Source organism: Notamacropus eugenii, chromosome 4 (assembly GCF_028372415.1).
Source record: "Notamacropus eugenii isolate mMacEug1 chromosome 4, mMacEug1.pri_v2, whole genome shotgun sequence".
In the NCBI taxonomy this organism is placed as follows: Eukaryota; Metazoa; Chordata; class Mammalia; order Diprotodontia; family Macropodidae; genus Notamacropus; species Notamacropus eugenii.
The window spans coordinates 182,528,701-182,553,400 of NC_092875.1; the positions used below are offsets into that span (position 1 = coordinate 182,528,701).

At 39.4% G+C, this 24,700-nt stretch overlaps 1 protein-coding gene across 1 annotated transcript; it reads left to right on the top strand.

Annotated features, from left to right (window-relative positions):
• Nucleotides 1-4,052: 4,052 nt before the first annotated feature.
• On the top strand, nt 4,053-23,159 carry SMIM13 (small integral membrane protein 13; the record flags this gene model as incomplete). The annotated part of the gene is made up of 3 exons (XM_072606589.1): nt 4,053-4,474; nt 14,702-14,871; nt 19,272-23,159. Coding segments are annotated over 3 exons (789 nt in total), but the record flags the coding sequence as incomplete, so codon positions are not given.
• Nucleotides 23,160-24,700: the final 1,541 nt, after the last annotated feature.

The window sequence follows — 24,700 nt, forward strand, 5'->3', positions numbered from 1 at the left end:
ACACCCACCTCGCCTCCTGGTCCTCCCAGCCAGCGTTTGGGGACTGAGATTCAAATGCTGCTTCCTGCCTTAGGGCTTTTGGCGGGGGCAGGGCTGCTATTCAGTGTGAGAATTAAGTTCAGGTGGTCAGGTCAGGGCAGGGCCGCCTCTCAGGCTCAGTTCCCTCAGGGGGTTTATGTACAGACCTTCCACAATGGATCCAGGCTCCTGCCCGCTTGGGGAGCCCTTGTCTGCCGCCACCTCTCAGCTTCTATCTACCGGGGGGGCCCGAGCCATGGGGGCACCCCACTCCCCTCTCAACCCGCCAAAGAGACTCTCTCACCGACCCCTGTCACCTGTGGGTGGAGGGGCTTGTGCTGCTGCTGGAGATCCCGTCCCTGAAGCCTGCTCGGATCTGTACCTCTCGGAGCCGCGGCCGCTGCAGGTCTGGACTGGGCTCCGTGTCTGCAGCGCGATGGACCTTTTGCGAGAGGTTTGCAGGTCCCTCTGTGGGTGGAGGGACCCGCGTGGCCGCTGGAGATCCCGTCCCCGTAGCCCGCTCGGATCTTTTCCTCACGGTGTCGCGGCCGCTGCAGGGCTGCACTCAGCTCCCAGTCCCGGCGCCCAGTCTGCAGCGCGAAGGACCCCCCGCGAGAGGTTTGCAGGTCTCTCCGGAACAGAAATCTCCCTCACTCCAATATTCCGTGGCCTCTGGGTGCAGAATTCACCATGAGTTGGCCCCCTCTAGCCGTTCTGTAGGTTGTGGGTTCGGAGCTATGTGTATGTGTGTCTTTCTACTCCGCCATCTTGGCTCCGCCCCCCCTTGAAATTCAAATCTTCAAGGTAGCAGGGAATAACTATCATAGAGTAACAGAAATATTCTAAGTTGTTTTTGGTGGGTGGCATGGACGTTATGATCTGTGATTTCAGAGATGTCAGGTATTGAAACTGCTCCCAGATCAGCAATTATGCTATAACTTAATTTCAGAGTTGCCTTAGGCTAGTTGCTTGGCTGTGGTCATAGAACTAGTATATATTAAAAGTAGGATATGAAGCTATCTTCTTAATTGGAAGGTAAGCCTTCCATAGTGTCTCTCCATTTTAAAATTCTAAATTAAGACTGTCATTTACCAAGCTGCTCAAAATTCTTCCTGGATATCAGGCACATGGGTTTAATAGTCAGATCTAAAGCTATTATTCCAGGATCTATAGAAAAGAATGGAGTTGGTGAATGAAGACTTGGGGAAACAAATTTCTTAGGTAAAAGCTAAAAGGAAAAGCACCCTTGATTTTCCCCTCTTTTTTGTCCTTAATCCAATTACCATATTCTGTAGACCTCTTGCTTGTAACATTTCTTGACACAGATCCTTCTTTCCATTTCTAATGCTATGCCCTAAAACTGAAGAAAATGTAGGCAAGAATTAGAAAGGATGAGAAAGCACAGATGGGTTGTAGGGATGGCCTTAGTCCTCTGAGGAAGTGCCATTGGGTATACACACACTTCTTATTTAGAGAATAAAAAACAAACATGGCTTTACTTTTAAAAGTTTAGGTTATGGGAAGAATGGTGACAACATGGGAGGAGGAGAGTAGGATAGATGAAATTTTGCTTTGGATGAGTTGTGTTTGAGTGAATGGAGGATCTAAATAGAAATTACCACTAGCCAGTTGGAAATATAGGACTGGATCACAGTTGGAAGGCCTGGATTTTAACTACAGATTTAGTCATCATCAGCACAGAGTTGTCATGCTAATGACTCTTCAAGGGAGAGAGAATAGAAAGAAAAAAGTTGCAAGCTAAGGAAACTCTACTTGTGGAAAACCATAAGTAGAGAGCTCAGGAGACCATTTGGGAGGGAATGAAAACTAGGGCAGCATAACATAATGGAAGCAAAGGAAGGAGATAATTTCCAGAAGTGGGTAGGGTGGAGTGGAATAGGGAGAGGGGGCTGATTAGTGTTAAATCTCCAATGGGAGATGAAATCAAAGTCCTAAACAAGGCTTACCTACCCTGATCAACCTTCTAGATACAGATTAAGTCAAAGTTTAGAAAGGATACATGACTTGCCTAGGATTAGATAGACAATATTTTGAGTATTAATTGGTGATATATGAACTTAGATCTTCCTGACTCTTAGATGAACACTTTATCTTACCAAACTGTAGTTTCTCAAAAACAAAGTGAAACCCCAGATAATTCCAGGTACTGTTCACATACAATACATGTTATTTAAGTACACTACACGTGTCAGCATTTTCCTTAAAGTCCTGACAACAGGCTTCATTTTCATTCAGTGAGTCAGTTATTTAACAGGTTTATTTCAAAGCCTATGATGTACATTGAACCATGATAGTTCCTGCTGAAAACAAATAATACCTGTCCTCAATGAGGTTACAATTCAGTTGGAAAGATAAGACATAAGACAAGAATGAATGATGTGAAAAGGTTTTCGAATAACTTGAGGTTGTAAAAGTCCTGGATTTTAATTATCAGTATAGCTGCTTCCTGCCAAAGCAGTTTCACAAAAACTCGATGCTTTCTTCTCCCTTTTTGTTTTCATTCTTTTCTAGGCAGGATCAACAGTGTGAGCATTAATGAAGCAAGAAATCCAGAGAGAATAGCCAGGAAATCAGCTTGACTGGTGGGAGCATAGGGTTAAAGAAATAAGATTATTCCCAAAATGCCACTCTCCTTGTTCAGCCTTTCTCCCCTCCTTTCTCTTTCCCTTCTTTAAAGAGAAATTGGACTATCTGAAGCCCACTACATGCACCCTAGTTTTTTCCATCTCAGTTTTGCTTTCCTATGCTTGAAATTCACTCTCCATCATCTCTGTCTTTCATCACCATCCTAAGAGAAAGGTCAAATACCAAAAAGGCTTTTACTGATGCTTTGCCGGACACCACATAGCACTTCTTTCATGTACTTGTAAGAAGTGGGAGTAGTGGAGAGAAGGAGCCCTCTTCAAATATTTAAAAAGTTGTCACATAAAAGAAATTTATTCTGCTTGATCCTAGAAGGCAAAACTATCAGTGGATGAAAGCTGCAGGTGTCAATTTAGATTTGGGACGTAGAAGAACCAACCAACCAGCTCCAGCCACCCGAACTATCCCAAGGTGGAAGAGGCTGCCTTGGGACGTACTAAAGTCCAAGTGCCCTTTGAACGAGCCCTTGTCCCAGAGGGGCAGTGCGGATTAGACGGTCTTAGAAGCTGTTCCCAGCTGGTGGTGGTCGTGGTAAGTCTGGTCTGTGTCCCAGTAGAGCGCTGAGCGGCCGGCAGGACGTAGGACAGCTCACAGGAGGTGAACCTAGGACACCCAACAAATACCTCCCTGTCCTCAATTCACCCACAGCCACCAGCTACCCAAAAACTGCATTCCACCTGCTCCCAGGGGGGAGGGGACATTCCCTGCTATTAACAAAGCTCCCAGCTGGCAGAGACGTGGGTGCAAATCCTCTCCTCAGCTAAGAACTTCACTTCCGCCCCTGGCAGTAGCCGGGGACAGGAGCAAATCGTTTTACTTCCAATGACGAAACAGTGTGTTCGGTATTGGGTGTATTAATCACGCTCGAAGAGCGGACAAGTAGAGCTCCAGACCACGCAAAGCTCTACCCAGCAGAAAACGCTGGGAGTCTACGAGACTTCGGACACCAAGACGCACTGGGGGGGTGGGGCTGGGGAGGGGGAAGATAAGCTGTAAATCCCGCGGTGCCCTATGGGAATTGTGGTCTCCTCCGTGTCCCGTCCACCCCTTCTCCACCAGCAACGAACTGCATCTCCCAGCGACCCATGCGGCGTGGAGGGGGCGAGGGAAGCGCTCTGACGCTGTCCCGAGCCGCCGCGAGGGGGAGCGGAGCTGAAAAGCTACGGCAGCCTCCTGAGGATCAGGAGCTGCCCGAGGAGCTGCGGGGCGGCGGCTAACGGCCGCTGTCGCCTCCTTTGCTTTGGGGCCCTTTCCATCCCCCATCCTGGGCACGCCGACCGCCACCCGCAGTGCCTCACCCCACGGCCATGGAAACGCGTCAGGGCCGTGACCCCCTGCGGCGCGGGGTCCCGGACTCGCCGAAGCGATGAGGGGCTAGGGGGCGCTACAGCTCCCTCCGGCTCGCCCTCTTGCCCTGCTCCTCCGTCCTCCCTCCTCGGCTGCGGACCCCCTCCCGCAGCAGCCTCCAGCCTCGGTCATTCTCGGCCTCCGCCTCCAGCCCTGCCTCGGCGCAGTCGCTGCCCCGCCCCGTAGGGGGCGCTGGTGAGGGAGCTGTTGGTCCTCATGCGGTCCCGCGGCTCCAAGCCGAGGAGGAGGAGTCCCTGAGAAAGGCGAAGAGACCCGGGGCTCGGGTTTGTCCCCCTGCCGCCCCCTCCTCCGCCCCGCCTCCGGCTGTGCGCGTTTCCCGGCCTCCACCTTGCCCCCTCACTCTCCGCGATGTGGCAGAGCGTGGGGCTGACCCTGCTGGTGATCGTGGCCACGCTGCTGTGCGTGCTGCTCTTCATGCTCTGCGGTGAGTGCGGGGGACGGCCGCGGGCCTGGGCTGGCAGCCGCGCGGACCCCGCGTCCACGCCGACGCCTCCCCGCGAGCGTCTCGGGGACTTGGGGGCTGGTTTGTTTTGACTTGGCAACCATGTAGCGCCCCCCGCGTGCGGGGCGCTGCGCCGAGAGGCCAGACGCTGGCTCTGGTTTCGGGGAGCCCCCAGTCTAAAGCGGGGGGAGAGGCATGCCGTTGTATCCGACCGGCGTGGCGTAGCGTCCAGGCAGAGGCTAAGGTGCTGCAGACCCCTGAGGAGGGGCCCTTCCGGAGCGGTGGGGGGCTGGCGATCCTTCCTCCTCAATGGAGCGGGGGGCTGGAGGAGCCTCAGACGCCGCGAACTTGGGGATAGCAAGGCCAGTCCCCGGACTGGGCTTCCGCCTGGACAGCCCTGGCTTCAGAGCTTCAAGGGACCCCAGGGGTGGGTCCGCCGGCCGGCGCTCTCATTTTGTGCGCCGGCTGTCACCGATGTCTGTAAGGAATGCCCTCGGCTTGTTCGAGCCCTCCGTCCATTCACGTCTGCTCTGCTCCCCCAAGCCGCGGTGCCCCCCTCGAATCCCCTCTTCTTTCAGATCTGCTCTAACCCTTCTTCTTTCCCGATTCCCTCTAACTGCGCCCTCTCCCCCTTCCCAGATTGCTTGTACTTATTTTGTAGTATGTAGCCTTACAAAACGCCAGCTCCTAGAGGGCAGCGAGGGTGTTGTCTTGGTAGCCCCAGCGCCCAGGCGGACCGTCCGGCACATAAGAGGGGCACTTAGCTAACTAGGAGAGTGCCAGGTGATTGATTTAGAAATGAAGAAACTGAGGCCCTGGAGAACTTAGCCAGTCACACGAGCCATAAGAGCCGCAGACCCAGGCCTTAGCTTAGGTCTAGCAGGGTGCTAGGAGCGTTCATTCAGCCAGATTCTAATTTAGATTACTTATTTGCAGGTGTGTTTGATGCTTTTGAAGATTTTAAGCACAAGTCGTTTCTAAGTTATTTACCTTTCTTGAATTCTCTAATTAGAACCTTTCTTTTTGACAGATTAGGACAGTCAAGCCAAAGAAATGAACACGTTGGTCCTATCTAGTTGTTTGTTGTTTTTTTAACCCTTATCTTATTTGAAGATGAAGTGATTTGTTTCCCCGTTTCTTTTATGGGTAGGTAATAAAGTGTTTTTGGCAGGATGGTAATGTGAATGCCCTTTATTTTCCTGTAATAAGTATTAGTAACACGAGTTGTGCATTAAAAATCAAACCGCTAACTTCAGTTTGAACCCAAAATAGAATTCCAAACAAATCTTAATGTTTTGCAAAGATAATTTAAAATGTAGGTTATGCTAAAGTGCGTTGTAAAGTGCTTTGAATATGAAGGTCAGAAAATCTAGCTCAGGTCTGCTGATAATGCTGATGTTTTTCTTCAGAAGCCAGGCTAAATTTTGTTCTTGGTTAAGTATTAGCACAACTTCAGGCTCTTTTGACACCTTGACACTGAAAACTAATATTAACAATGACTTTGGTCTCCTAGAAAAGTTCCTGAACCTTAGTGAAAATTAGGAAATTGATTACATAACATAGATCTCTGTTGATCTCTTATAAATGAATATTTGCAAGACAATGGAGCATAAATTTAAAGTTTGTATAGTAGTTGGGTTCCGTAGAATAATATTCATGGCTAAACTTAATTTAAAATGGGAACTAAAAATGTTACCCACACAACCTTTTTATATTAGTTTTATTATTTGCACTTAGCTTTATTGAACATCACAGATATTGTGTTTTTTAGTGGCAACCCTGCCTGAAATCCATTGGCACCATTTTCTGGTTTCACATGCTCATGCATGTCTCTGTGTCACATTTTGATAATTCTTGCAGTATTTCAAACTTTTTTATTCTAATTTTATCTGTTATGGTGATTTCTGATCAGTGAACTTTGATGTTACTATTTTAATTGATTTGGAGCACCACAAACTGCAGCTATATAAGATGGTACACTTAATAAATGTTGTGTGTGTTCTGACCGCTTTACCTACCAGCCATTCCTATCTCTTAACTCTTTTGGGGCTTTCCTATTCCCTGAGACATAACAATATTGAAATTAGGCCACTTAATAATCCATAATAATAATATTATGTAAAAATGTACCTACTTTAATTAAGAAATATTTTATTGCCTCCAAAATGCTAACCATCATCTGAGCCTTCAGCAAGTTGTAGTCTTTTTAGCTGATAGAGGGTTTTGCCTTGTTGTTGATGGCTGCTGACTGCTCAGGGTGGTGGTTGCTGAAGGTTGCTGTAGCTGTGGCAAGTTCTTAAAATAAGACAACAATGAAGTTTGCTGCATTCTTCCTTTCGCTTGGACATTTAGAGGCCACTGTAGAGTTATCAAATAACCTAATTTCAATATTGTTGTGCCTTATGGCTGTTGTTTGTGGCACCCCAAGCAATTACAATGGTAACATCAAAGATCACTGATCTCACATGACCATAACATATATAATAATGAAAACAATTGAACTCTTGAGAGAATTTCCAAAATGTAACACAGAGACACAATGTGAGCCACATTGCAAAGTGCAAGAAAGGGAGGTATGCCTCTACTAAACTGAGGATGCTGACAAGTTTTACTTAGGTTCATTTTCTAATTTTTTTTCATGATCACAGTGCTCTCTTCTAATTCTACTGCTGCTGTTGGCTGCTGTTTCTTAGTTTCCTTTGAAGAATCAGGATCTACTTTGCTGTGGCTTGTCCTGGGCCCTCTTATCTTTCTGAGATAGGTGTTCTTAACCCTTTCTGTGTCATAGACCTTTTGGCAGTCTGGTATGGGCCTCTTCTCTACATTAATATTTTAAATGAATCAAATATGTAGGATTACAGAGGAAACCAATTTGTGTTGAAATACTTTTATCTAAATAGTAAACAAGTTCATAGCCCCCAGGTGATTAACTCTGTAATCCCATCACCTGGAATAAATTCAGTGATCACCTCTGAAAATTCCCAGATCTTCTATTATTTAGTCTCATTTTCTGAACTCTATTAAAAAACTGCTTTTTGGACATCTTCACTGCATATTTCCTAAGTCATACTCATCATATCTCAAGCAGATTCATTCTCTACCCCTTACAGTCCTGCCTTCTTCCTAGAGTACAGCTGTCCTTCCATTACCAGGTTAGATCTAGAAATCATCTTGTCATTTTGTCCTCCTCAATATCACTTCGGTTCATGTCACTCATATGGTTTTTGCTCTCGTTCATATTTTCATCACCACACCCTTGAATGGGGAAGGCGATCACATGATTTTCAGAAGTGATACAAGGTCACTCAAGAACTTTGGATTTGACTGTGCAACATGGGAGACACTGGCACAGGACTACTCATCATGGCATGCCCACATAAGAAAAGGTGCTGTGCTCTTTGAGCAAAGCAGAATTGAGACAGCACAAAGTAAATACAGGATGCGCAGATTTGGGATATCCAACCCAAATATTCACATGAGCTATCTGTGCCCAACCTGTGGTAGAGTATTCTGAGCTCGTATTGGTCTGATCCGTCACAGTTGGACACACTGAAATTTCACTTTATCATGGTGATGTCATTTTGTTCCTTTTGGAAGACAAAGGACAACAATCAACCATCCACTCCCTTGGACTATCCTAATTGGTTTTTCTGCCTACATTCAGTCTCCTCGCAAAGCCCTCCTCCACACAGTTGTCAAGTGGATATTCCTAAAGCCCAGGCTAAATTTGCTATTCCCCTGCTTATGAAACTCCAGTTTCTAAGAAAAAATATAGACTTCTTGATTTGGCTTTTAAAACCTTTCATGCTTGCGCTCTAGTCTACTATTGTAGGTTCACTAAACATCACTTTCCTTCACAACTCTCCTTCTCAATTTCCAGCCAAACTGGCCTCCTGCTGGCTGTAACACTTAAGGTCACATCACCTGTCAGAATGCCTTTTGACAAATTTACTCTGCTACCTCAGAATCTGTAACTCAGCTCAACTTCCACCCCCTACAGAAAACCCAGTCTGATTCTCCTCAGATGCTAGTTCTACCCTCCTCTCCCCATTACTTTGTATATATTTTATATTACATTTTCTGAATAGATATTGTGCTCCTACCTCCCCACCTCACCCATATAAGCTACTGAGGGCAGGGATTGTTCCCCCTCCACACTTGGCAGATAGTGAGCTTCTGATAAATTGAATTATGTACTTATCTTCAAGTTGTGGTTAGTTTGTGGATAATTAAGATTTTTAGAATAAAGATGACTGAGTTATCTTGATTTTTTTGGGGGGGGCGTTACTTGCTTTCCTCTAAGTTTGTTCAGTCATGTCTTACTCTTTATGACCCCATTTGCGATTTTCTTAGCAAAGATACTGGAGTGGTTTGCCATTTCCTTCTCCAGCTTGTTTTTACTGATGAGAAAACTGAGAAAACAAAGTTAAGTGATTTGCCCAGGATCATACAGATTTAAGTGTTTGAGGCCAGATTTGAACTCAGGAAGATGGGTCTTCCTGACGCCAGGCCAGGAACTCTTATCTATCCACTGCCACATCTATCTGCTTTCCTCTAAGTATTTTGCATTTAAAGATTATGCTACCTGAGAACATGCATGTGGCTAAATATGCCGGTAGGAGAATAATAGACCTTCCACAGTCACATGTGAAAATGATTATGGAAATTACTTAAGAGAAATAGTTTTAATTGCTACTGTTTTTCTAGAGTTCATGACACGCCTTTCTGTTGCGATTTAGAATATGTACATATACATATGCATCTATTTGTCTGTCAAGGTACTTTATTAACAAACATTTATTGTTTTATTTATTTATTAGCAAACAAATATTTACTCTGTTCCTCAAGTAGGCAGGCCTTCCTTTTTTGAAACATCACTACTTAAATTATATACTAAATAGCTTTTCTGTTTTCATTTGAACATCTTCTCTCTATACCTCTCCTGCATAAAGGTCTTTTGTGGAACGCAAAAAATCTAACCTTTTAAAAGCCTGAGTAAGAACTCGTGCCTGGAGACTCATTTGAAACAATCAAGGACTAACACTGGATGTGAAAGATTAGTGAATGGTACTCTCTTTAGAGCATTCAGTGATGAAAATGATGATGTAATAAGAATAATTGAAAGGGTGGATTGATATTCAGAAAAGGGATAGCCTGCGAAGATAATATGGTCATCTCTGTCTAACTGGGCCCAAATTAGCCCCCATGGGAATTCCTTGCTGATTCTCATCAGGAAACCTTTTGATCTCAATTTGTTTTCTAAATAGGTTCTCCTAATGGAAGAAGAATTGAGCTTATAAATTATTAAACTGGCTTTTAGTCAGGTGGGCAATATGAGCCATTCTCACCCTTCTCCTCCAAATAAGCATATCCCATTCGCAATCTGTACAAAGTAAGCATGGAGATACCCCTGAGGGAAAGAGTGTTTCCATTTTGATTATCAAATTCCTCCTCAAGTTTCTAATATTTATTAGGCTCTTGACAAATGCCTGTTGACTTAGTGAGAAAGCTGAGGAAAACTTAGCAACCTTGCTGTTTTACCTCTTCAAGTGCCAGTTAGTGTAATAGGTTGTGCTCCAGGAAATTATCTTTAATAGCTTTTTCTTACCTTTTAGTGCTGAATAAAGTTTATCATTAGTGCTGCTGAAGACTTTAAAGTCATCTACAGTGCTTAAAAATATTTGAATTGAATGGATTAAGATAGCTGATTATGATATTTAAGATCGTATGAAAGGTTTACAAAAGGAAGGTTGTATATTATTAGTGCCCATCAATTAATATCATTCTCTCTTCTAGACCCCCAGAAGATAGTTAGATTTGGTTTTGGTTTCCTTTTATGAGGGGATAGGAGAGGGGCTCGAAGACAAATCTTTTTTTCATTTCTTGAATCAGCTTGCATTATTAACTAGTATAAGATAATGCAGAATCAGGTGACTATATTGATTTGATAAGCACAGTTTATGAAGATTAGGAATTTTGCATGCAGGCAGGTGAATTTATTTAATTTTTATCTTTCCTGTGCATCTAATATGGTTCAATAGATCAATTTCTATGTAAATTCAGTGCATGCAGAACTTTACACACCATAAAGTAAGTTGTCTTAATGTATTTTAATCTGTATTTAGCTTTTTATTTTCTCTATCAAATTGAGGTTTGTGGGGTCAAAATTATTTTTATAAAAATACTAATATATTATTTACCTATTAAAATATCCCTTCTTCAACTACATATTTGTGTGAGGCTAGATTTATTTCATATGCTTCAGCCAAAACGACATATTGAAATGGATTGAATGTAGAAACAGATGTGAGAATCCAGTTGCCTTCTGTTAAGCTAGACTTTAAAGAGATTTGCAAAACATATAAAACTGTAATTTTTGTCACTAATTATTTTTTTTGAAAAACAACAGCATTTTTCCTAAAATGTCATTCATGTTAACAGGTAATGAGTGAAAGATAAACACCACTTGTTGCAGGAGAACTCAATAGGTATTGCAACCAAATAGTAGCCCTGGGTGAAAAAATCTAGCAAATGAAGGCCGGCTTATCAAAGTTGGAGATGCCCACAGTGATGGAGAGTGCTGTGAAGATGGCATAGTTCTCAAAATCAAAACTCATTTAGTCTACAAGGTTGTGTGCCTATGAAAAGGAATGAAGAGCAGGCTCATGACAATGTGATTGCCACTCGCAGGAAAACACTGTGCCACCATCATCAGTGCATTTACTTCCACCATGGCAACCTTGATGAAGTCAAAGAAAAATTTTATGAAGACCTGAAGATCCTCATCATCATTGTGCCAAAAGAAGACAGGCTTGTAATTCTGGGTTATTTTAACTCAGAATAAGAACAGATTGTCAGACATAGCAGGGAGTTTCTTGGGAGAAATGGAGTTAAAAACAGCAACAGTCACTACTGAAACCTTGTGTTTCTTAGGATCTTATCACCAACATTTACCTAAGTACAATAAAACTTTATGGATGCACCCTAGTACCAAAGATAGCCATTTAATAGACATATCATTGTAAGGATAAGAGACAGACAGAATATGAGAATGATGAAGGTGAAGGTAATGTGTGCTGCAGAGAGCTACACTGAACATAAGCTTAATTCTCTTCAAGCTAAACATTCTCATGTCTAGATGATTACCAGAAGACTTAATGTCAATAGATAAGAGTGTTTGTTGAGGAGGAACAGTGGAGCACCAAAGGAGTGGGCAGCTTTCAGGGATTTGGTGTACAGCACTGCATTTACTCAACTGGGTCAGAACACTCATAAAATATCAGCATTGATTTGTTGAAAATTGTTGGGGGGGAAGCTCAGTTCTCACATGAATGGTCTCAGGCAGGTAAAAGTGAGGGTTTCTTGATTGCGAGCTCTCATGAGGCCCCCCAGGGAACAGCTGGGAATTGAGGTGTGAGATTCGAGCTTTCTTGTTTTTCCACCTCTTCTCAGTGGAAACTTGCTGGGGAGAGCATCCCACCCTTGAGATTGGTCCGTGGTCTGAGCACACATTTTTGTTAATTAGCTAAGGGGCTGAGAGCATGCACGGTATCCATGAGCGAACTATGCAGTGGGGAGAGCTTAAATGGGGACAGGAAAACCTGGGGGTGTGGTTCCTTTCTCCTCGGGAAGAACTCGCCCTGCATGCTGACGTGTAACTAAGATCCTGAATAAAGCCTACAACCCCTGTTCGACCCTGGAAGTCTCTTCTCTCTCGATTCGTTTATCCGGCTGGCCACTGAAGACCTGGAGATAGGTAAGATGACCCGGGCAGCCCACAGCAATTAGGCCAGGACAGAAAATGATGGGGAAATTTAAAAGTTGCTAAATGAAAAACAAGAACTCCACAGGGTTTACCACCAGGATAGTTCATCTGTCCCTGAGAAAGCAGCATTTAACTCCATCAAAAGTAAAGTGCAAGTGAAGCTTAGAGAGAGGTGCAGGCTTCTTCACTCAGTAGAAAAGCAGATGAAATTGTTTTATGCTGATAGTAACAATCCAAAGCACTTTTATGACACCCTGAAGGTTATTTATGAACACAAAGACCTATAGTACATCTCAACTATTCAGCGTTGATAGAGCCACATTAATTAGTGATAAGGACATGAATGTTCTCCACAGACATCAACTAATGCTGAAGCCATTGATTGTTTACCTCAGGTTGAAGCTAATCCCTCTCTAGCTGAACTTCCAACTGAAGAGATTTTGAATGCCCTTAGGTCTCTCTTATGTGGCAAGGCTCCTGGTATTGATTTTATTCTGGCTGAGATTTACAAGGCAGGGGGTTCACTGCTCGTACAAAAGCTGACTGAGATCTTCTGGGTTATATGGCAAGAGATTATCCCCCAGGAATTCAAGGATATCTCCATTGTCCAGCTCCGAAAAGGAAATAGGTTGTCTTGTGATAACTATGGGGTTTGCAGGTGGCAAAGGGTTGTCTCTCTTAGTTATTGCTGGCAAGATTCTTGCCAGGGTCCTCCTTAATTAGCTAATCCTTCACCTGGAAGATAGCTATCTACCCAAAAGCTGGTGTGGCTTTGTAAAGAGCTAAGGAATGGTTGATATGGTGTTTGATGCTTAACAACTCCAGGAGAAATGCCTGAACCATTTCTTTACTTAACATTTGTTGATGTGATTAAGGTCTTTGATACTGTCAGTCATGAGGGCTTGTGAGGTCATGGCAAAATTTGGTTGCTTGCAGGAAATTCATCAGTATGGTATGCCAATTTGATGATGGCATGCTTGCGCAGGTTCTGGATAACAGATAATGCTCTCTGCTTTCTCAGTCACCAGTGGAGTGAAGTAGAGCTGTGTGCTTGCTCACGAACATGCTTTGAGAATGACGTTTTCAATGATGTTGTCAGAAGCCTTCAACAAGAACAAAAATGGCATCAAAGTCAGCTACCTCACTTGAAAGACTACAGACCAAGACTAAAGTTAAGGGAGAATTGGTGTGTTATTTTTTGTTCACAAATGATTGTCTACCTGTGCAACCTCAGAGACTGAGATGCAACAGAGTATGGATTTATTCTCTGCTGCTTGTGCTAATTTAATAAAGAGCTACAGAAGCATACACTAACAGCTATTTAGAAACGAATGTAATCCTAGGAATGAATAAGTCAAAGAATAAATAATAAAAACAGTCAAGAATTTCATTAAAGAGGACAACAATGAGACAATGTTCCAAAAATAATTATTAGTATAAGATAGGTAAAAAATGAATGCACCACCAATAAAGATGAAATTAAATCAGTTATTAGGAGCTATTTTGCCCAGTTGTATTCCAGTAAAACGGAGTCACAGTAAAATGGGTGAGTATTTACAAAAATATAAATTGCCTGGATTAATAGAGGAAATAGCTTATTTAAATAATTGTATCTTAGAAAAAAATTGAATAAGACTAAAAATAATCCCTAGGACCAGATAGATTTACAAGTGAATTTCCCCAAATATTTAAGGAACAAGTTATCCTAATGCTATATAAACTATTTGAAAAAATAGGTAAAGAAAGGAATCCTACCAAATTCCTTTTATGACACAAATATGATTATGACACCCAAACTAGGGAGACCAAAAACAGAGAAAGAAAATTATAGTTCAGTTTCCCTAATGAATATTGGTGCACAAAATTTAAAATACTACCAAAGAGTTTACGGCATATCACAAAGATCATATACTATGACTAAGTGTGGTTTATACTGGGAATGTAGGCCCTTCTTCAGTATTCGAAAAAATTATAAGCATAATCGACCATATCCAAATAGAAAAATGACAAAAATCACATTATTTTCTTAATAGATACAGAAAAAACTTTTTAACAAAATACCAGTTCCTATGAAAAACACTAAAAAGCATAGGAATTAATGAAGCATTTCCTAAAATGACAGATATCCAACAGCTTTGTTGCCTGCTACCCAATTCCCAGGTCACAGATCCAGATGGGAGTGAGAAGGGGACCTATGAGATAGGGGAATCCTGGGCCAGTGTACCCATTGAAGAGGAAGTTCAAAAGATGGCAGCAGTAGTGGTGTAGCTTAGACCCTAAGCTTAGAGCAGGGTTTCACTTCCAGCATCTAACCCACCTACAGAGGAATAACCAAGGCAGGAATCCCAGGTCAAAGGGGAGTCTACAGTTCTGCCACAAGTGAACCAACAGAGGTTCTCATCTGGCTGATAGGGCAGTGTTCAGCTGCTGCTTCTTTTTCCCAGATCCAAACTTTGCCCTGGATCAGACCACTGTGGGAGCACTGAAAGCTTGCAAGTTCCCAGCAATCCTGAAATAACACAACATTTAATATCCCAAGAAGACAGTAACAGGAAAAGCCCAGCCCTTCCTTCCAGAAGTGTAGCAGAGTCCAGCCCTATTATCAGGTCCAAAGGTAGGAAGTACAAAAATAATTGAAGCTCTTTTTGAAATTGCAAAAAATGAAAATATCAGCAGTAGTCCATGAATTGAGGAATAAATGAACAAGTTATGGTATAGAAATGTGATGAATTATTATCGGGATATAATGACCAATCAAGATTCCAGAGGACTAATGATGAAACATGCTACCCACCTCCTGATAGGTGAATCATGTAGAATGCTGAAATTTTTTTTTGGACATGACCAATGTGGAAATTGTTTTGATTTACTATATGTGTTTGTAATGTTTTGTTTTTCTTGTGTTCTCAACTTTAGAGGAGGAGGAGAAGTTAGAGTGGGAGGGTAAAAAGGAGAATCTGATTAAAATGAATAAAATATTTTAAAAATAGGTCAAATTGTAGACTTTTCAGTGAGCAGCTTTCAAATGGCTTGAGTCTTATTTAAAAGTAAATGATTCCTTTTGTTTCAATAATTTAAAGACTCAGGTTTATCTGATTCTACTGAAGTCTTGTTCTGATTTATTCAAACCTAACCCACATGAAAATAAAGCCAACTAACTATAACTGTCTTTTACTTTACTGAAAAATTGAGGCCATTGGAAATGAGCTCTCCTTCCATTCTTTTCATCTCAACACCTCTTAATGCAGTCTTTTCCCTAGTATCTGGCAAAGAAGTGGTCTTTCTTGCTAAGGTCATCACCCCTACATCTGCACTTGATCCTGTCCCCTTCCATCTTCTCTACCAGATTGCATCCACAATCATCTTCCCTGCTCCGAGATCTTCAGCCTCCCCCTGTCAACTGGCTGTTTCTTTATGGTGTTCAATACTCCAAAGTTATCCACTCCTTTTACATCCTTTGCATGAATCTTTTCCTTATCCCTTCCAACTGCTAGTGCCCCTCCTTCAAAATTGCCTGGCACTATATATATATATATATGTTCACTTTATATTTACACTGAACATACTTGTATTCAAAACTGCCTGGCACTATATATATATATATATATATATATATATATATATATATATATATATATATATATATATATATGTTCACTTTATATTTACACTGAACATACTTGTATTTGTACTTGTCTTCCCCATTAGAATGTAAACTCTTTGCGGTTAGATATTGTTTCACTCTTAGTACATCTACCTAAAGTGTACAATGGGTGACTCATTGAAGATGCTTAGTGAGTAATTGTTGACTGATTAATAGTATTAGTTTTTAACTCAGATTTGTTCAGACTGTTAACTAGTTTAAAATGAATGTTGCAATCAGAATTTTAAAATCTGTATCTTAAGTTATCCTTAATCAATAATAGAGATTATTGATAGCTATTTGCCTTATACAATCAGTATCTTCACTTAATCTCAAATCCGTTGCTTCATCACACTGTAAGCATTTTCCACTAGTCTAGTAGTCTGGAAAAGCTTTCACTATGGGTCTGTCTTCTGAGAGCCCATCTAGCTAAGTCAAAGATGCTAGTTTATCACTAGATTTATCGCAAAATGATAAAATTTTTGCCCACAGGAATTCTTAATAAGTTGAATGAAGGGTATTACAGGTCCAAGTAACAGAAGGAAACTACCCACCATACCTCATTAAGATTCATTTGTATCATCAAAGTAAGAAACTTTGTTTCCATTAAAAAAAAGGAATTAAAATGTGTCATTGAAGTTACAAGATCCGTATATTGTAATTAGCTTCGTGGTCCAAAGTTAAGACTTTTTATTTCTCATTCTCATGTTTTATAGACTAAATCTATTATGAAGATAGAAATTTACATATGAATCTATTATGTAGAGTTAGAAAATATTATCATTATTTAGTGGCAGCTATTTTGAATATTGGTAAGAACTGAAAGGAATGTTAGTATCTGTCCAAATTTTATGAATTTTATGAAAACAGACACCAACAGAAGTAATTGTCCAAAGTCAGTCAGTTAACCAGGATTTATCAAATGCCTGCTTTGAACCAAGCACTGCCCTAGGCACTGTGGGTGCAACTACAAAGAATGGAACAATCTCTCCCTTGAGTTGTAAGTTTGCATTCTGAGGGAAATAACAAGAACATATAAAAATATATATGGCATAAATATGAAATTAGTAAATCCACATATATGCCAAATAGTTAAATACTAGGTAGTAAAGGATAGTCCTGTGGCATGAGTAATCAGGAAAGGCTTCATACTTTGAAGTACTGAATAATGCTGAGGTTACAAACCTGGGATGAAAATTTGGAAGAGGAATATGGAGGTAGATAGGAATAACAGAATTCCACCACTGTTTGGACATGGAAATGAGGGAGAGTAATGAGTTGGTAATACTGGAAGACTTGAAAGATGGGCTGTGACTTGCCTTTGACAGAAATAGGGAAGTTTAGAAGAGGGGAAGGTTTAGGGGAAAAGTTAATGAGTTCAGTTTTGGAAATTTGCGATGTCTCCAGGACATTCATTTTGAAATATCCAGTAGGTAATTGATGACTGAAGTTCAAGCTGATGACTGAAGTTCAAGACTGAAGCATAGCTTGAGAGGCATGTATGATATAGTCTAGTAAAGATTTTTAAGGACAGGAGAGAATTAGACATAGCAAGGAGAAGGGTCACCTTTTTGCCAGAGACTGGGGAAAGTAGATGTTAAGGGGTTTTGAGTTGAAGAGAATAGGAAAAGGATCTCACTTCGGCTTCAGTTTTCTAAGTAAAGAGTGAAGACCTCCAGATTGTTGGGGAGCAAGGAGCAGAGGGGGAGGTGTGGGGAATGCTTGAGAAAGGAAAAGAAGGTTGGAAATTGCTTCTGTGAAGAGTACCATAGAGGAATTGGTTAGAGAGGAATAAAAGATCTACCTTGGTGGTTTAAGGGCCCATTTGAGACTAGATAACATAATTTTGTAATATACCCAGTCAGCTTGGTTGTGAGACTTCTTCCAGCTGTTTTAATAATTATTTAGTTTATAATGGAATAGTAGTCCAGATATGAGATGAGGATCTCTGCATCCAGAATGGTGGCACTGTCAAATAAGACAAAGGGGTAAATTTGAGGAATATTACAGAGGTAAAATCAACAGGAGTTGGCAATACACTGGATATGAGGGTGAAGGTAAGGAAGAGTGAGGAGTTGCTATCTAGGTTGCACATCTGGTAGGGGTAGTATACTTGACAGTTTGGAATCAGGGAGGGTTTGGAGGGAAAGATAATGAGACCAGTTTTGGCCATGTTTGAATTTGAGATGTCCAGTAGACAGGTGATGGTTCAAGACTGGAGGTTAGAAGAGTGATTAGGGCTGGATTAAGATCTGAGAATCATTAGCATATACTGTAGTTTAGTAAATATTAATTACAAGACTTGATGATAGTAAGACTTTGGCATCATGATATTACTGTTAATCCTTTGGTAGATAATTATGAAACAGGTGCATAATACCCGATATCAGAGGTACAAAGATATAAAAAAAATGCCATTTATATTAGCGTCCTTGCAGGTGTGTTTAAAAAATACATGGGGAAAATCTGGGTGCTACTCAGATTTCTTAACAAAAGTACTAATAATTGGACTCTGCAATAGTCCAAGACTTTTGTGTGAAATTGTATAGTTGGAAGTAAACAAGATCAAAGAAATGACAGCAAGAAAAAACTCTGGAAGCTTTTGTTTACTTGTGCTCTTAGAGTTTCAGGGCAACCAAGAGGAGTTAAGAAGATATTTTAGGCATATGCTATATTGTCTGATTTTCAAAAACTTTAATTGGCTCTCAAATTTAGAAGAATTTTTGATAAAATTGTTAACACTATGAAAGTAGATTACACAAAAATAGAGAGTAAAAATCCTCCTCGTGATAGTAGTACAGTATTATAATGTTGTCCTAAGCTATATAACAGGTACCTTCAGCAAAACTTTGGTGTTTATGCAGTATTTTCATAGCAATTCTGCTAGAATTTTGAAATAATTTTTATGTGAAATTACTAAACATTCAGGTATCCTAGATTTGTTAATATGACCTGTCTATATTTTCTCACTATGGAAACTCCTAAATATTTCTAAATTTAACTGGGGGTGAGGTGAGGATATAAAATGATTTGTATTGTGTTGAATTACATTCGTTTGAGTCTTTTCAATTGCAAAATTAGTTTGGAAATTTAGTATAAGGACATTCAAAAAAGCACATCTTCACACTGAATCTTGGAGGGAGGGGTGGGAAGTTGGGAATTTTTTTCTAGCACCATGCTTTTAAAAATTTTAGGACTAATATGTGCTCCCGTAGTTATTTTTATCTTACATTATTTTTTAGATAAAAGAAACCAACTTCCTTATTTGAAGTTAAAAGGATGTCTCATCTCTATCAAAAATTCAGAAGTCATTCTATTCAAAATCAATGGTATTTCATGAAATAATTTTTTAAAAAATGTTTATTTTGCAGGTTGGTATGTCGTTTGGCATCTGTTTTTGTCCAAATTCAAGTTCCTCAGAGAGCTAATAGGAGACACAGGATCCCAACAGGGAGATAACGAACCTTCAGAGTCTGAAGCAGAGCCGGAGTCTCCACCCACTCCTCAGAGGATGAGACCCAAATCTGTCTGGCATCGAAGGCCACCTGTAGAAGAAACATCAACCTAATATTGCAGCACCTCAGGCATTTCTCCTTAAGAAATGATGAAAGGTGGTTGCTTCTGTGTGACTCAATGGTTTTAGGATTTACTGAGATTCTGACTAAAGAACTTGTATTCTTGGATTTTAAGTGCATAACTATTTTAGGCATTTAGAAGAGGTTTGCATGAAAGCCATATAGAAATAAAGGGAATAAAAACCAAACTAGACCATTGCAGATTTTTCCATCTTAGAAAAGTAGCCATGTGTACCATTCCTGGTTCTTTGTTTTATTTCCTTCTATTGGTCTGACTATGGTAAATGTAAAAGCAGTAATTTTTTTCATAGCACAAAAATTATTTATTAGAAAACTTGTTTTGACCCTTTGTTGATTTTTATTTTTAAAATATATTCGTTTCTATGTAATTTGTTCAAAAAGCCATGATCAACTAAAGGATATTTCTTAAGAGTCCAACTTTAGAAAGAGGTTTCATTACTCTTTTATATGGAAGGACTTCATGATAAATTCATGAGACAGTAGTCCTTAATATTTAGTGAGATGATTGCAAAGGTCCTTTTTTGTTTTGAGATAAAAGAGGGTTAGATTATGGTAGAAAGAGATAAAACTTGCATACATGTACAATTATTGTTGCTAGATTTCCATGTTTGTCTCAGAAGAACTTCAGACATGGTGTTTACCAGAGATAAAAAGGTTTATGGGTTAATTATCATCACTGTTCATTTTCTTCAATTATTATTTGCCTCATTTCAAGTACTAATAACATATCCACCCCACTATATAATGTCTAAGTATTTTTTACATTATATATTTGGTACCAAATATCTTTTTTTTCCTTGTCCTCTCAAATTTTTACAAAACTTCATACGTCCTACTTTAATATTTTATAGTATTATGTAATCATTTGGGTAGTTCATGTTTCATGATGGTGGTATACTTATTTAATGGTGCAGTTAATGCTTCCTGAATTTTTCCTAATGCACACAAGTTTTATCAGTGTAGCTGATTAAATTTTTTATTGTGGCTATTCAGGAATTCTGAAAGAGATTGATCCAAAGACCATAATCCTTTTATTTTTTATTATTTTTTGCCCCACACTTTGGGGGAAAAGATTAACCTTAGAGTTTATGTTTCAGGACAGTCTGGCTTTTGCTTGCTTTTGTAGATAATCCCTTGGTTGATTTCTTATTTTTTGTGTTACTGGTGTTAAAACACTGTTTCTGAACAGGTAAACATATAAATCATTAATCCTAAATTTGTGGAGTGACTTGTGTAAAGCACAAGGGAAACTAAAATAATCACCTGAATAGATCCTTAGTTCTGAGAAAAGAACAATTCAATTGAAAATTTTGTAGTTAAATTGTAATAACTAGATTCTTCATTGGAGCCTGTGCTGATGATACTTAGCTGAGAAACACTAAAAAACTAGTAGCCTTCCTTTTGTGACAGTATTATTGTAGAATGAATATCTTTTGACTCTTCACTGAAAATTATAGAAGCATGATCGTTCCAAAGTAATTGCTTCCATATCAAGTATTTTTTTGGGATGGGAAGAGGAGAAGAATGATAAGGGAGGGTGCTATGTTCTGACACTTATCCTATAACCTTGCTTCATTTTTGCAAGGTTATAATTTTCAGGAATTTTTTTACTTAACCTCTTTTATATTGGGTTAGAAAGTGAGAAACCAAAAAAACATTGATATTACAACCCTTGCCCCACTCATTAAGTCATACTATCTGAATTGATCTTGCTACCTGTTCTACTTTTGGGCCAGCTTTATAGTTAGGAGGCTTCCTTCAGTTAATATCTAGTTTGTCAATATAATTTTGTGGAAAGGGAATCACTCATGATGTTGGTAATATAAAATTCCTCTAGCTATAGACTGACATTGATTGGTTTGTTAATTCAAGATGTCAGATTCCCACGTTACTGAGGTCACAGTGTAGCTTAATTGAGTTTTCCTAGTTTTTTTCATGATATGTGAACCTTTTCTCTCTAGGACTATCCATTTTTAAAAGAAGTATCACTTTCATGTTATGTCATATTACAGTTTTAGCATTCAGAACATATATTTCTAGCCATATTCTTAGAATAGAAAGAAAAATGGATGACAAATCCTATATGCTTAGTGGAGTATTAACTTCTACTTTCTAATTCTTTTTTATTTGAATAATGCATCCTCTTTACTGTACTTTTCTACTTTTAAGAAGAGGAATAGGAATAGCCCATGATCATTTACAAGTTTCAGAAGTTTTATTGCTGTAAAATATGTAAATTGGAATATAACTTTACTTAATTAGTTGGATTCTTGTATGCTTAGCATGATGGTGACCTTGAACCAAACTTCAATTTTATGAGAAAGCTGATGCTGATTCTAGAACTGAATACTTATATTAATCAAGTATATAGTACTTTGGAAAGTAATTCTGTAGTTCAGAACTCAAGCTTTGTTTGTCTTTCCCTGACTCTGTTCCCAAATATTCCTCTTTCTTCTACCTAAGAGGATATGTGTAGCTTTGTAGATTAGGTAGTCATTTGAAAGAAGATTAGCCAAATCAGTTGCAATGCTGTGAACTAGATGCCAATAACACTAATCCTTTGAATAACACTGTTCAATGATGCTCTTGATCTTTATAGTAAGCTAACATTAGTATTCATAGAATTTGAAATCTTTGATAGTGAAGATATAAATGCATTATAGGAATATCAGAGAGAACCAGTTCAGAGACTTTTGGCCAGTGTCCTACGACACCTAACTATAATGGACTGCTATGTAAGTTCACAAAAGCATGTCAAGGTTCTGTTTTAGTAAAAGTGTAGAAAACTTCATGAAGAGTGAGTTCTGAAGAACATGTTACGCTTTTAGAATATTTTGACATTTTTACCAACATACATTTTGTAAAATGTGAAACATAGTTCATCTTTTTATTTTTAACAAAAGAAAAATCTTAAACACAAATCATTTAAATCAATGGTGTAATCTTTAAAAAGTGGCATTTATCTTTAAAAAAAATATGCCTTAGTGTCATACCCCATTTAGTGAATGTAACTTTAGATTTTTATTTGCCAGACTTCAAATACTTCCTTATTTGAAGTTGCCTCTTAATAAAGTGAACAGCAATCATAATACATACTGTACGAAGCAGTTATTGGAATAGGTTTTTGCTATGAAGTCTAGCCTAAACACTGGGTTTTCACTGCTTTCAGTAATTAGATAAATTATGGTTTTGAACCTGGAAAGCATAAAGAGTTTAATGCTCTTTTAAAACTATTAGTAGAGAGTTTTTTAAAAAAAATCTGTTAACAAGCACTTGCTGACTTTTATTTTATGGTGAATGTTTAACATATATCCAAAAGCTTAATTCTATGCAGCTCATTCACCAAATACTGCTGCTGTGGCTACTTACAGTGAATACTGTGTGATGTGCTGCAAAACATTGTCAACTTGCTGCTTGATGTTAGGTTTACATTGAATTAGACTTGTGTTATTATAGTATTTTTTTGTACAAAGATCTATCTTTTTGGAGATGCTGAGGAATGTGTATAAGTGGTTATTTTGCCTCTTCAGTGTTCAAAGTGATAACTGTTAGATATTGTACCTGATACTTTTGTGGTTTGTCTTAATCATCATGTTTCTTTCAACTGTTTCGTTTTAAACTGACTTTACATAAAATAAATAAAAATGGAAAGCAGCTAAATAATGTAGGTGTCTACAATCCTTAAGGTACGATGAATAAACCCTGGATTTATTCATTGGTCTTGGAATAATTTGAAAGCCTGGTTCTTGGTCCTGGAATCACCTGAAAGTTGCTTTTAGTCTAATCAGGTAATCAGTTAGCGCTAGTGATTGGCTAACCTAATGTTGATGGTTCTTGGTAAACAAAAAAAACGCACAATAAAAACCAAAGTAGTTCAGCTCAAAAACTACTAACATCAATCAACTATAGGAGCTTCTACCTCGTCAGTATAATGCTTTATTATTTACTGGTCAGTCTTCTAATATATTTAGTGACCCTTCCTTTTCTGAATTTGCATTAATGAAATAGGCAGCTACTTTTAGGTAAAAAGTAGCAGCCTGGATTCATAAATAAGCAACAGAACACACACCCACAAACCCCTATACCGCCCCCCCCACATACACACACCTTACGGGACCCAAATTTTGTTATATATGACATTTATATGGCATATTATTTTATTCACTGAAGTTTATTTACATTTTCTCTCTGATCACAGTTACATTGTGTGGTAAGTAGGGCAGGTATTATCCCCAATTTATTGATAAGAACTTCGGGGTCTTAGTTTCAGATAACTTGGCCAAGGTCAAGTGCATTATACCATATTGGAAATGAACCTTAGAGATCAGTTAATCTAAATTTTTAGGTAGAGGACTGTGTGATGAGAATTCTTAAGTGTATGGTTCGTAATATTGACTTCAATTACTAATTGATCTAAGCTATCTAACATGACACAGGACAGTAGTGGTAATAGTGGGCAGGTAGTTAAGACCTACTGGCCTCCAAGTTATTTGATGCATGTTCACTGATTAGACAAACATATTTCATAAAATTCTTAAGCCTTCCACATATTATCAGTAAGGATCCATCCTAATCCCCAGGTTACTTTACACTGGAGGTAAGGGAGTTTAGCTGACTTGTCCAAGTTCACAAAACTATTCATTTATAAAATTAAGAAGCAATATGCAATGTACTTACTGCAGCTTTTAATATTGTATATCTTAATAAAACAACAGGACCTTTATTGAAAATATCTGTGCTGGTGCTTTGTTTTGACACAAAGGTAACCTTAGATTTTCAAAAGCTATGCCTGCAGCACGCAGTCTCTAGCAGGTTCTGTCATTTTGAAAAGGTTTCAGATATGTGCCCAACAACAAATTGTGATCTGTGGGTAGGCCTGACCTAGAAAGAGTAGAGTCTCATCAGTAGGCTTATAACCAGGGGCTGAATTCAAAACAACTCATGAAATAAAGATAATTGTGCACATGTGTATTACATACACGCACACACACACACACACACACACACACGAGCACATGCACAATTATCTTTCATGAGTTGCCTTGAATTAATCATATTTATATACACACAGACACACAATAATTTAATGTTTGCAGAGTCCTTTACATGCATTATCTTCTGATCCTCATGTTTAATGCTAAGGTCCAAATGACCTTTAATCTTAGTGTCCCACTTCTCTAGTGATGGTGGAAAGTGGTAGAGGT